This window comes from Pyrgilauda ruficollis, unplaced genomic scaffold (genome assembly GCF_017590135.1).
Source record: "Pyrgilauda ruficollis isolate IOZ18807 unplaced genomic scaffold, ASM1759013v1 scaffold12, whole genome shotgun sequence".
NCBI classification, from domain to species: Eukaryota; Metazoa; Chordata; class Aves; order Passeriformes; family Passeridae; genus Pyrgilauda; species Pyrgilauda ruficollis.
The window spans coordinates 18,910,464-18,924,919 of record NW_024510321.1 but is presented as its reverse complement, the minus strand read 5'-3'; the positions used below and the strand labels follow the sequence as shown (position 1 = coordinate 18,924,919).

The window sequence follows — 14,456 nt, the reverse complement described above, 5'->3', positions numbered from 1 at the left end:
AAAAAAATAATCAGGAAATAACTAAGCAACTCTTAGCAAAACTCTCTGATGAACTATTCATCTCCTTTGTACTTTGGCCTGAGCATGCTCCTTGCTCTAAGACAACACAGCAGCACACTGAGGATGACACATGTTCATCTCCTCTGAAAGTCAAGGTCATCATGACTATGTGAAGAAATTACTGGCCACTCCACAAGGTGATTATCTACACCAGAACTGCTGGAGATTGAAGTCCTGTTGTCAAAAATTACAAGTATAGCAGAAGATTCAGCTACCAGACATATTCTAAAGGGATGGCTTGGAGTGCTTACAAACCATTAAAAAAAATCAATGCACAAGACACATCATGTTACCTAAACATGTATAATTTTTTTATATTCCTGATAGAGAAGAATGACAGCACATCAGTTACAAACAAGTATATAGGAACAGTTAGAACCCAAGGACCTGCCATGACTACCAAAGAGAAAAATCTATCAGTACTGATTTTCAGTAATGTCATTTACAGACTAAGAATCTGATTCAGCATCTGGTCAATATTTAGGGTATCTTAACCACCCTACTTATCTTAATACAAATAAAAATATAAACAGTAGGTCAGTTCTCCATTTTAATGCTAAGTGTCTTTGTGTGTCTAGAAAGGATAATTTTAATAGTATCAAAGGCACTATCACAAGCTAAAGGCAGAATTATCTTGAGCTACTAGAATGAGAAAAAAAATTCTAAGTGCTATAGTTTTACATAAAAGATATAAAGGTTTAATACTACAATTAAGTTTTTCTGATACAATTGGAAATGTCTAACAACTCCCAATAATAGTATGAGATACCATGAAAACAGCAGGAAAAAAAACCCACCAGGAGCCAGAAATGTTTAACTAGAGGTCTCAGATTGTTTAAAAATCCCAAACAAGGGAGGACACATACTCATACATTCCATTAGTTCACATATTTTCTATCTACAAGCAAGGGTTAGTTGCAAATCTACCTGCCATGAACAAGAAGGTACAAACACATCTGTATGCATTTGCAAGCCAAAACTGCTTTGAACAAAGCCAGTGAGCAGAAAAGATGACACAACTTCTGGTGTTATTGAAATATCCACAGCAATCCAAGGACAAAATTGAAACTAAGTATCCTGGAGAACACATTAATTTCACAGAATAATGACCATTTACAAAGGACAATCTCTGTAAGTTGTTCAAAGTACAGAGTATCATGCCCTGAACACATAACTGAAAATGGTGGAAAATGCATTACAGTTTTACTACTGTGAGGTAAGCTTTGATTCATACCATATGGCCTTAAGACAAGCATATGTGCACATCTGCACATGTGTGCATGAATGCTGAGGTCTCCAACCAACTGCAGCCAGCCCAGTTTCTTAGCAGAAGCAAGAAGACAGGATTCCAACAAACAAATACACAGTTTCTCAAGAGTCACTCCAAAAAAACTAATCCTACTGACTCACAATTTTTGTCTCAGAAACCTGGTAAAAAACTGAGACAAACAAAGGTGTGAAGACAACTAGGCATTATAGCAATACTAATTATTATGCTTATATTTGTTTTACTCTTTACAAGGCTTAAAAACCCCCCAGACAAAACCAATCACACTAATATGTGAATAATTCATGACAAGTAAAGGGACCAATGGACTTACAATTAAGTTCTTTTCTTTTTCCCTATTCTTTTTAAGGTGGTATAAAACACATAGTTTTTTATTTTGCCTTCAGGTGAGGTCCACCTGTGAGGTCGTCTGAATTCAGAATTCCTTCACAAAAATCACAGGTCATCACTTTGGGTGTAATGTAGCACCCAAAAACTTAATATTATACTGTAAGCAGGGAGAAGATTGAAAAATGCAATTGGTTATCAGAAAAATTCCTGAAACCAACATTTATCAGTGTTGTCTTCTCTGAATTAAAACAGTTGCTTCCTATGGTATTTTCTGCATTGTAACTACAGACAAGTATTGACTTTTTAAAAGCACCTTGAATTTGAGGTGTTTTATCCTCCTGCTGCTTCAGAGCATGAAATGAGATTCTGATGTTATCTGCAATGTCAAGTTTTGTGAGTATGTTTGAAATACACATTTGTTTACAAGACTACATTTTAAAATGTAGGTTATCTTCTGTCAAAATGAAATAAAGTTAAAAATTAAGCTCAGCTCAGAGGGAAAGGGAAGGTGAAGCAAAGTGCAAGAAAAAAAGGAAGCAGGATCTTAGTAATCGTAGCTGGAATCCATTCAAACTTCATTTCCTATATAGGAACTTTCATGCCTTCTATCACCTTTACGCTTTTTATTTTTGCCCCCTTTTTAAAATCTTCTTCATTTCTTTGCATACATATATTCAGAAAAAACAGCTTGCCATTCTTTTTGGGACAAGTTGCTGAGTACACAAAAAGCCCCCCTCAGAACTAAACATCAGTATAACAGGTGGGGGCTCTCTGCCTTCCCAGAAGGCTGAAAGCAAGCCCAGACTGCTGACACACCACCGTGCTGCCCACTGCCAGGCAATTTTCGGGCTTTACCCTTTACACTCATGCAAGTGTGACAAAAGAAAAGCATAGAACAGCAAGAAGAGGAGGAATAAATGTGAACATTATTTCACAGCAGAAGCTTCATTAGTAAGTATCACTTAACTCATTAAAAGTTCCCTAACCACTGAAGTAAAAATGGCATGAATTAATTAAGAACGAACTCTTAGGCTTGATTTACTCCCCAGCTCTGACCTAGTGTAGTGACCATGACACTACACTGTCTTTCTGTTCACTCCTGACATTATTTTATGCACAACAGACACCCTCCTCATCCAGCGACTAGAGAACAAGCAATGAGCCTTTCTTTTCCAAGGAAGATACACTCTTTTATTAATTTAAACTTTTATTACTTTTATTATACACTCAAGAAGCTGTAAGAATAACTTAAAAGATTAAACTCAGCAAGAGAAAGTACTGTTCTTTTTGAAGATACCCATCGCCTTCAAAGCCTTTGGGCTGTTAGAAGCTCTTCTGAATTTTAACATTTGGAGTAATGAAGGCTGCATTTTACTATCTCCACAAAGACACACCAGAAAGTAAGCAACGACCTGCAACCCAATAATGTCAGATACCATTTGTTTATAGTCAGCCCCATAATGCACCAAGGCTCTGTCAGGATGGACTGTTTCGAGAATATTCTTAGTAGCTGTTAACCTGTACATTGGACAGAACGGCATGAAGTTACAGCGAGGCCATGAGACTTTCTGCCCCATGTCAGCATCATGGTAAGGAAACAGTGCCATGCATTTACTTTTCCTCCCATTCAATATATTCCTCCTTGGAAATGCTAACATTACCACAAGCACACAGAATACATGAGAGAGCTTGGCCAGAAGAATTTAAGCTTTAGTATTTTCCCCCATGCAATCAGGCTAGGGGTAAGGGAAGATGACATTTGATTACCCCAAGCAGCTAATTGATGCAAGACTTGATCCTCAAATGCATCACATATTAAAAAGCATCTTTATGTGCAATCATCTGTGGTAAGCAAAGATTCTCTACCACTCTGAAGGAACCTACAGGTCTGTCACTTATTAACAAGTTACATCTTCAGAGCTTATATGCATTTTTCTAAACATTTTTTTCACCACTTTAAAGTACACTTTAAAGCATGCATTAACTTGCACATGGGAATAACCATTACCTTTCTAGGAGTCCACCACAAAAACTACTCTACTGTTTTCCTAGCCCCTCACCCATCAAAACTCAAGGCTATTTTTCTGTGCATAGAAAGAGACATGAGACATGACACTACTCTGACCCCCTCTCTAATGACAACATCTGCTGAGAGGGCTCACTCAGCTCTTTATGCAGCAATAGTAAACCATGCTTTAAAAAAACCTCAAACAAATGAAACAACCCCTCCAAGATTCACTGAGAGATTACATACAGGTAAAATTACTAATTAAAAGAACATCTTCACCAAGCTTCTGAACATAGCTAAAGAATGGCAAGTAGTTTTTGCTGAGGTAAAGCTTCATAGAGAGGTAAGTATTCATATCTGACCTTAAGAAGGACAGCCTTATCAAATATCTGAAAAAAACGAATGGTTTTCAACAAGAACTTTAGTATGGCAGATTCTCTTTCTTCAACAACAGATTTTTAAAGTACTTTTATTAATTTAATATTCTAAAGCCCACTGCAGTTATAGCTTACAGCAATAAGCAAACTTGAAATTCATCCCATTTTAAGTTCTTGCTCCTACTGCTGCAGGCTGCTTGAAGCAACTGTATATTTAATTTTCATGTAACATGCTAACAACAATATTTACACTGACTAAGTTTAATGCCATAGTTCCCTCTAAAAAGTTTTAATTAGCAGTACACTAAAGAATGAAATAAAAATTCCTTTGTTCTTACAGGACAGTTCACTTTTGAAGAAAATGAATGTCTTCAAATTAAGATTTTTATGGTAGGGCAAATGTAACAGTCCCCACACACAAGTTCACCACGAAACAACGAAAATACAGCTCTCATTTCAAACATGTGTTCCTGGGTCCTGTAAATCATACATCATGAACCTAGAGACTGGCCCAAGCTTGAGTTACTTGCCAGGACTTCAAATGCTGAAATAAGATGTGAATACTGCAAGAATATTCTGGGTAATAGCAATAAAGATAAAAAAGCAAGTATACTGTTGTGCTTCATTGTGTCTGTCAATGTTATTATCCCAAGTAGCCTTTTTAACTGCTGTAATTTTTGTCCAGGTCAGCATACTACTCAGCAAGTTTCAAAACTTGTCGGGACCAGAATGCAGAGAGAAGTAAAGAAAGATCCCATCTTGAGCTCATGGCTCCCATTCTGCAAAGACAACACAAAGCCTGGACAAGTTTATCCCCTGCTCCCTGGGAGTGAGCTCCTGCCCGTGTCCACCTCAACCCCTGCAGACCATAAGTCCTGTCTCCAGAGCTCCTAGATACATATACTTCCCTAGCAATGCTTGCCCAATTCAAACAGAAACAAGAAAAGGCCATGAACACTCCCTAGCACACTCTCCTGCCTGTCATCAGCAAAAACAAACCAAGCCTTTCAAGATATGAGAGGGCCAACGCAGGGGCAGAAAGAGGAAGGGTAGGATGAAGAGTTAAAAGTTCTTGTCTCTCAGCTCTGAATTAGAGCTGACACTCTAATCTTGGAGACATCAATGCAAAAGTGCAGTAGCTAAATAAAGTAAGGCAATTAGCTGAAGGAAGGTGGGAATCACTCTGGATGGCAGACAGATCAGAGAGGAGTGACCAGGCATCATGCACCAATCATGTCAAATCCTGTGCTGACAGCTTGCTGGCAAAACTTACTCTACCAGAAGACTATGGTAAGTGCCAGCACTGCCCCCACATTTCTTGAGCAGTCAAATAAACTAAAATACATCATTTCCTCTCAAGCCATTTAGAACATCCAGAAAATAGATGACTCGGGTACTAACTCACCTGCTGCACTACAACTGGGAGAAAGTGCACTTGTGAGCACTTGAGTCGTCACAGTACATGTCACAAGACACTTGAGCTGAAACTTTGGATGGAAGTCTGTTTAAACTTCCATGCAGGGTACAAACTGGAAATCCAGGGCAGGGACAAAAACCTGTTCTGACAAGACACAGTTGCAACTGAAAGTGCCTCAAATCACCTGCCAGTATCCAGGTCCAGGTCTGCCAGTATTAACTGTATGATGCAGGTTTTTTCCCTCTGTAAGCAAATTAGTTTTTCAAAAAATTCTTTATGCTTTTACTTTGAGCAATGGGATGGTATCATATTTCCAGGTAAGAGCAGTTTCCTTTAAGTAGTACCTTTTAAAACAGATACCTTTCTAAATGCTGTGCCTTACGTCTTACACTTTAGTTCTACAAAAAAATGTAGTCCTGCATCAAGCGGCACTGCTGCCTTGAAGTCCTTGTTTCTCCTTACCAGCTCCTCCCAGCTCTTTTGGCTGCACCAGCAAGACCATTTCTGTAATTTCTCATGAATCCAGTCAGGGAAATGATCCAGGTGAAGACTGAGCTGATGCATACAGAAGTTTTCAGTTGGATAACTTCCTTGATCTGGTTTACCACATTGCTACACAAATGCCAGTGTGAGAAAACAAAGATGAGAGTAATGATGCAATTTAATTCAGAATAAATCAACCCCTGGGAATACAAAGCTAATTAAAAACATGGCAAAAACATATAGGCAAGTCCAAACAACTCTACAAGCCTCGTTACTTGTTTCTAAACTTTTCTTTTTGTTTATTTACTCTTGGGAGTGAAACACTTAGGTTCATAAGCATAATGCTACAAAGACAAATGGTTCAGAAATGTAAATAGGCAATAACTCTTGTTTGAGTCTTGAAAAGCACATAACCCAGCCAGGTAATCCAAGAGTGTGTTCCTTCACATGGTTTATTACACTGTATATATTCAGTAGCTCAAGGCCAAGCCAGAGGGCAACACAGAGGGAGGCAACAGTGAGGGAGAATTCATCTGACTAAATAGGAATTCTAATAGTGTTGTGTAGGCTGCCATGCTCGGCAGAGAAGATTCACACAGTGGATATTCATCATCCCAAATGTGGTTACTCCAGGTGACAGGAATGATACTTGGCTCCATTAGCTGAGATTACAACATGTCTGTAAAAGGACCATGAGGGACTCACTACAATGAAGACACTTGAAGACTGCAGACAACCAAATCAGATGAGATGCCTCCTACCCTGGATGCAAACTGCATATCCTTCACATGAGAGTACTTGATATGTACAGACTGAGATATGACTACTTGGATCTTACCTTTCACAACTTATTCACAGTATGGTGAAGAGCAAGAGGGCTGGACAAAACTGCTCATACATTAATTTCCTTGCAGCAGCAGTAAAAATGCAGATTTCACCTTAATTTGGTGCTGTTCTCTTAGCAAGTCTCACAAAATCACCTGAGAAATACTTGTTGTTATGTACATGCCTTTGCTTATAAAGGATGAAAGACACCATGTTTCAATAATGACAATCACAAAGGTGGGATGAAACAAAAGGAAGAACCCAATACCACTATCACTTTTGTTCATCAATGCAGGAAGAAGGGCTCTGTTTTCTTTAACAAAGCAGGAGTACTTTATCTACATCTACCTCCTATTTATCTCAGCATTCATGGACTGTCATGCCCCCCTTTACTGCTAAACACTATTACTGTATTATACCTACCACATAGTACAGTACAGCAGCTCTCAGCAGTCCTGCAGCTACAACTAACTGGAAGCATTATGCACCACATTGGATTCAGCTTCTTTGTTGTCCCCAAGCTGAAAGGATGCTGCTACTTCCTTCCCCTTGGCTTCCGCTCCGTGCTCCATTTCCTCTCTGCTAACTTCAGCTGCCACTGTGTCTCCTCAAAGCCCTCAGGGCAGAGAGGCTCAGGGTGGCTCCTACAAGTGACTCCAGCTCCAGCAAGGCCTATGTGGTGCCCTCTATACTGCAATGTGCTCTTGCCTGTCTATCTGAAAAGCACCCACGACAGCAGCAGTTAGCCATGGTGCAGCTCCCACTCACAGTGACAGGAAGGCTTCACCTGCCCATGAGGTGTACAGATAATGAACAAAGACAGGAATTCACTCCTAGGATGCCGCCACTGAACGGCACAGGCAGTGACAGCTCAAAGAACACCAAAAAGTAAGAGCAGGAACAATTAAAAGATAGCTTCAGTGTTGGATTACCAGGGACTTCTGTCCCTTGCCTGCATAAACTGTTTATACTCAAAACACACTTTTATATCCACTGCAGCTCTGTTTAAATATACCCAATCCCCAAGTAGCTAATGATGATCCCTAAGTAATAGGGAGTCAAATTTAGAGACTATACTGTACATAAATGAATTTTTCCTTCAGTTTTTCCTCAGGATCTGTTGCTCTTCAAGCTAGCAAGAGCGGCATGGGTATGTCTGAATCAGAATATCAGTATTTTACAGAAATGAAAATGCTACTCTATGTTGGAACATACTTAAAAATACTCCTTTCAAAGGTTCAGACATGTCATTATGTCAACTGTGATTCTGTCATACTATTTTAAAGTGGAAGATTCAATGCCCTTAGAAAACGCAGCAAAAAATTACAGTATGTTCACATTCTTATGGCTCTGTATAAAAAAAAAAAAATCCCAGTTTCTAATAAAACTAAAAATGGTATTTGTAAAAAGCAAGTGTATAATGCTTATTACCCATGCACAGCAAGCCAGATATTACATTAACTGAAAGCTTAATGTAAACCAGCCTTCAGAATAACGTTTCTGGAATTTCTAAAGGAAAAAAAAAAGCACTCAGTTCTCTTTGGCACTTCCTAAAATAAAATGTTTTAATGTACATTATTAACATGTATTATATTAGTATGATTACACTGATTTTTTTCTAGTAAATATAACCACTTACACAAACTTCTTTCCTCCCTTATTTTTGCTCCCTGGCATGTATGTGGTAAAACTATTGGGACCCGTGGGAGAAGAAGAATACCAACACCACAGTTCTCTCAGAAGTTGCCTTTCCTTGTATCTAAAGGCAGAACAGATATATATACTGGAGCAAAGGAAAAAATGCAGCTTGCATAAGGTAATGAATGTAAAAGCCAACAGAAATACTGAAAGCGCATTCTTTTGATTTCAAGTTGCATGTATTTCTGAGAGATTACTTAGTTTGCCTTTGGCTGACTGGAAGAAGAACATTCCCTGAATTATAAGCTTGAGGCTCCACAACAACTGTACTGATCCAATTTTGTACTGGCATTTGAGATGTGGAATAGAAGCATCACTCCCAACCACACTGCTATTCAATGGTGAGACTTCAAGAAGGCTGCTAAGCAATGCCATTTAAGCTCAACCTCCAACCTGCCAGGTGCAGCACATTCCTATAATGACATGACCAAAGCACTGCATTTCCTTGACATGCATTTTCTTCTTGGTTTTCTTCCTGTGCCAAGCCTGGCTTTGCCCACAGAAGACAAGAGTAAAAAAACTAATCTGAAGTTTGTAATAACATGAAGTGGAGTGACATTTCTGTTCCTCCATTTATTAAAACCACTGGAGATTTCTGATATTTAAAAAAAAAATCTAAATGCACAATTCTTCTTCCTCCCCAGCACACAAACACATACAGCCAAGCTTCTGTTAACCATTACAATTAAAAATTGTAAAATTGCATTTCATTGTTACTAGAAACCTTTATTTGAAACCATTCACTTAGCCAAAAGTTGACACAGCCATCTGTAAAAGCTTCATGAACCCAGTTTTAGTCTCAAGCAGGAAAAGGCATTAGTGTGGTGTTAAAAAAAAAAAAAAAAAAGACAAAAAATAAGGAGGGAGAAACACATGGAATTTAACACTGTCTCAAGACACAAGTGGGCAAAAAAGACACAAGACACAAGTGGGCCCGCAGGGAAAGCCAGAATATGAATTTGTCACTCCAGAAGTGCATACACACATTATTAAAGGTACCTTGAATCACTTAGTGCAAGGTATTACAAGACAAAAGGGTGAATACAAATGCTCAGGAGAGAGAGACTGCAGTTTTAAACCCTCAGATCACCTAGGTAACTTGTTCATCTGACTGAGGGAATTCAGTTACTAGGCATTTGCAGGCATTAGTACTTCAAGACAAACATGGAAAAAACCCAGCCAAAACCCAGTGCTTACCTGGATCTGATAATTGATAAAATCAATAAACACCTCATCTTCATTAACATTTTACAACACTATCTAGTACTGAGTAACCAACTGGCTCCTCCACTAAAATAAAGCAATGTCTTTTTTACGCTTTAGAGCAATTTAGCTTCTACTCTGAGGAGTCCACTTGTGATGAAATAAACCTTTGGATTTGATGGTCATTAGTAATTTGCAGCTGAATGAGAAGAGACAGTATGGCAGTGCAAGAGGAAAGTGAGCAAGACTATAAAGACTATTTCTGCATCATCTGAACTTTAAGATCATTGTTAAAACTGCAAGCATGGGATACCAGTTTAAAAATAAACAAAAGAAACCAAAACAACCCAGCCCAGAACTGGAGTATCTTCTCAGAGCTGTGACTGTGCTGTCCCGAAAAGCAGACTTTGCAGAATGTCCAGCTGAAATGGCTATGGAGTTAGCTTCCATGAAGTAATGGAATGGCAGCTTGCAGGAAGGCAATTCCATACAGCAGCACTCAAGCATCAACCCTCCTGTCCTGCACGCACGCAGAGGGAAAAAAACACTGCCGATTCCGACTAAGCAGCAACATCTGAATTTTTATTCACCATCATACTGGAAAATAATTATCTACCTAATCTCATTCTGGGATTGTGAAGATGAGATATCCTGAGCATATTCATCTTCTGGTAGGCTAGTATTTGAATTGGGTGCTATTTATTACTCAAACGTTATTTTATTATCCATAACTTCTTAATTTTGAAAAACTAATAAAATAGGAAGACCAACTGAAATACGAGTTAAAACCAATACACACTGCAGTAGACAAATATAATGCCAGATTTCAGCACTAAAACAGAATATTCTAGGATTTCTCTAAGAAGACCATCCTAGCAGCTACAAATGAATGATCCTCATCTTCTACTGAGAAGCAAAGTTTACAGGCGATAAAGAAATTTAATCCCTTCCCAAATCACATTGCTTATGGTTACATTCTCCCTGGTTTAATGTTACACCTTCATATAACTCTTAAATTCCTATTTCCCAGAGGTCTGTTGTTAGGTTTTACACAAGACTATTCACGTGAAAAAACATGCGCCATATATTTTGTGTACTCACCAAACAAATCACCAGTGCCAACAGGAATTCAGCTTAAGAGTTAGTTTGGGGGTTTATTTGTTTGTTTTAATATTTGCACACATTAATTTCAGCACTAAAAGAAACTGAAGTTCTGGAATACCTGTTAGAACAATTAAAAAATCTAAACAAAACCAAAACCAAACAAAACCCCCACAAAACCATAATTTAGTCCTCATCTGAAATACCTGTCAGGTTTTACATACTTGAGAGAACTTACAGAGGTAAAGATTCTAAAGAGTACCTTCATGGACATCTATTACCCTCACTGCTGGGGCACCAACACAGACAAAAGCAAACCCATCTGTGAGAATTTTACCCTATCAAAGCAAGTACCTTACTGAGACTTAGAGGGTACCTCTGTGACCTTCAGAGGCCACAAGAGATCTGCATAAAAAAAGTCATTCAATTTTCTAAATATGGTGCTATGTGCAGAGCTTAATAACCAGTACTTCCATATTCACAAATTACATAATCAGTCTGGCTGAGAAGAATTTGAAGCTGGGACTGTCTGAACATATGTCTGAGACCAATAAAGAAGAGAAAAGCTTGATGCAAAGCATCCCTCCCCATCCTTTCCTAATCAGAGCACTGACTACAAATCCCACCTTCAAAAAGCTCCAAATCCAAGACCTATTTACTTGGTTTGTTAACACAGAAGTGGAACATCTTAACTAGGTCTCATTAGATCTATCCCACCGTGAGGAGGGCTCTCCACTCCAGTCTCATGTAGCCCGTCCAACAACAAATACTGCAGCTAAAGCAATTATTCCCTAATGGCATGCTCTGGCTTTCTAACCTCTACCTTTATTTCAATCACTTGGTTTTTAACTAGTCCATTCACAGCCAAAGGAAAAGACAGTCATGTGCAAACATCCCTGAACCTCAGCAATGGCCCTTTACTTGTACCTACAACTGTGACCACGGTACTAAAAGGGCAAGAGGGAAAACCAGCTAGTTTAGGTTTTACAACCATTTAGCAGTTACTGTGCTGTGTGTATTCAAACTGGGAATATACCTAGTACTAAAACTTTTCCCTAGAAAATCATCACACCTGTCGTTCAGGAAGTTATTCAAGGCTACAAGGTGGCATCACATAAACTTTCAAAAAAAAAAGATTCACAGTAAGGAGGTGGTAATTAGGAAGCAGAATGCACTTTGATATGAGATCAGCTCTACATATCCCTTGTACCAATGTACGTGTCCAAAAAATAAAGACTGGGCTTCTAATCGGGCTTTGGAAAGTGATATTATGAAAACTCAGATGTTCTTACATGAAAGACAAAATGAGACATTTATATTAGGATAAAGATATTCTCAACTCACTGACATAGCTGTTATTACTCAAATAGCCAGCCATCAGTCTTGATGTAAATGTAGCAGCTACAGACAAGCAAGCCTTTCCATGCCATCTGAATTGAGCTTGACAATAGAAGACAGGATCAGCAAGACAGCTAAAAGGCACTAATTCTGCCAATACCTCACCACTCTGATTACATGAAGGAGATTTTCCATATGATACAAAAATTATAGTCGATTTTGATATTAGCTTGGTATCTGAAGTGCTAGCTCCATGGGCCACACACAACTCTGGTTTTCTGGCATGCTTATCAATAAATTCAGTATATCCCAAGTTTAGTGGCCTTTGCATTTTAGTTGGTGGTTCTTATTCAAGAACAGCTATTTTTTTGTCCTTTAAAAAAGGCACAAACTGGTATTACATTTGATGTCACATTGCCTGGCATGGTAGGTTTTCCTACAAGACACCTTTGCCTCTTGACTATTCTGTGTGTGAACACACGCTCACCCAGATTCTACTTAGGGTACCTAAATCCAACCATGAAAGAAGGAAATCAAAAAGGTTATTTTCAATGTTTTATGTCTTGCAGCAAGCATCGCTTGCTGATTGTTACAACCTGTGTGAGATAAGGAAAGCTCTGAGGAAACAGGACATAAGCATACCCTTCACATGGTGCACATCTACCCCAGTGCAGCAGGAAGGATGCTGTCAGCCTGCTGCCATGAAGGCTCAGCCAGTGTATGATCACTCCTCCCAGATGACACATTTAGCCATTTGACAACACATACTACAAGGCCCACGTTGACCACGGGGGAGGATGCATTTCCTTCTAACATGTCTTGTATACCCCCATGTACACAAGTTTTCTGCATCCTGACATACCCGTGGTCCAGGCAGGCACGATGCCGCCGCAGGATTCCTGTTGGAGCCCGACGGAAGGGTTGCCTTTCTGCCACCAAACCCAAGGCCCATGGCGAGGAGGGCACGGCGGTGCTTCCCCCCTCGCCGAGATTCCACACGGGCGGGAGGGCAGGTGCAGCTCGCCGGCCGAGGGGCTGCCACACCACGGCACAGGGGAAGATCAGACTTGCGCAGCCCAGGGCAGGACCAGCAGCCCGGCACAGGAGCATCAGGAGCTGCTCCAGGTGCCCCCGGGCGCTCGGGCACTGGCTCAGTGCGGCTTCTGAGCCCACCCGGGAGAAGGCGGAGGACGACCCTGCCCGGCTGGGGAGCGTCTCTGCCCGGCTGCCCAGGGGCAGCGGTGACAGACCCCGCCCGGCCGGCGGGAGCCACCGCGCCGAACAAAAGGCCCGGCGGAGGCCCGGAAACGTCCCGGGGCCGCGGCCGAGCCGCGCCGTCAGCCCAGGGGGCGAACCCCAGCCTGGCCGCCCCGCACGGCCTGCGGCCGCCGGTGCCCCCCGCCCGCCTCTCACCGCCGCGTCGGGCCCTGCAGCGGGCACCGTGAGGAGACGAGAAACCGGGGGGAAAGGACGCAATGCAACAGCTCCGGCGGCGCCGAGGGACAGAGGGAGGAACGGAGGGGGCAGCACAATGAGGCCAGCGCAGCCCCTGCCCCTGCCAGTAACAAAAGCTCCCCAGCCGCGGGGCTGCCTCCGCTTCCCCGGGCTGCAGGGTCTGCGGCGGCCGGTGGAAGCCAGGAGAGGTCTCACATCACCGACCCGCTTCCCGGCCGTACCCTCGGTCTGGCCCCCCGCACAATGCAGCCCCCGCCGCCCCGGGGACCGCCGCACAAAGCGGGCCAGTCCCGCCGCCCATCCCGCACCGACCTTGAGCCGCCTCGGGCGCCCCTAAGGTTTTGGTCACCGCCTTCCACACGTTGCAGCCCAGCAGGCAGAGGAGAAGCGCCGCCGACCTGCTCATTTCCACCCGCCGCCGCCAGCCGCCGCCAGGGAGAGAATCGCCGCCGGAGCCGCTGCCCGGAGGAGGAGGAGAAAGAGCCGCATCAGGGGCTGGCCCGCTCCGCGCCTCCCTCCATGTTGCCGTGCGCTGCCCCTCCTGCTTTCCCCGCCTGCTGCATTGTCGTCCCGCCGCTGCGCCCCGGCTCCGAGTCCCGCGCTGTCCCCCCAGGCGGGCGGGCGGCGGAGGCGAGCGGGAAGGAAGGGGAAGCGAGAGAGCTCCGCGGCCCCGCTGCCTTTCCGCTCGGGTTTATTCTTTAATTCCGCTCCCGTTTATCCCCCCGCTCTCCCTGCGGGAGCGGCCGGGGCTCCCCGCCCGCCCCTTAACCCTTGGCGGCACCCCCTGCCCTGGCCGTGCCCGGCGGCGCAGCGCCCCCTGCCGCCCGCGCCCCGCCCCGCCGCGGGGCTCCTCGGCAGCGCCGGTGCTGCCCC

General features: G+C 42.4%; 1 protein-coding gene across 1 annotated transcript in view; it reads right to left on the bottom strand.

Annotated features, from left to right (window-relative positions):
• FAM171A1 (family with sequence similarity 171 member A1) overlaps positions 1-14,371 on the bottom strand; it is an 88,057-nt gene extending 73,686 nt beyond the window's left edge. The window contains exon 1 of the mRNA XM_041489524.1: positions 13,896-14,371. Coding sequence (XP_041345458.1) covers positions 13,896-13,989 — 94 coding nt within the window. The 5' untranslated portion in view covers positions 13,990-14,371. The remainder of the gene's footprint in view (positions 1-13,895) is intronic.
• Positions 14,372-14,456: the final 85 nt, after the last annotated feature.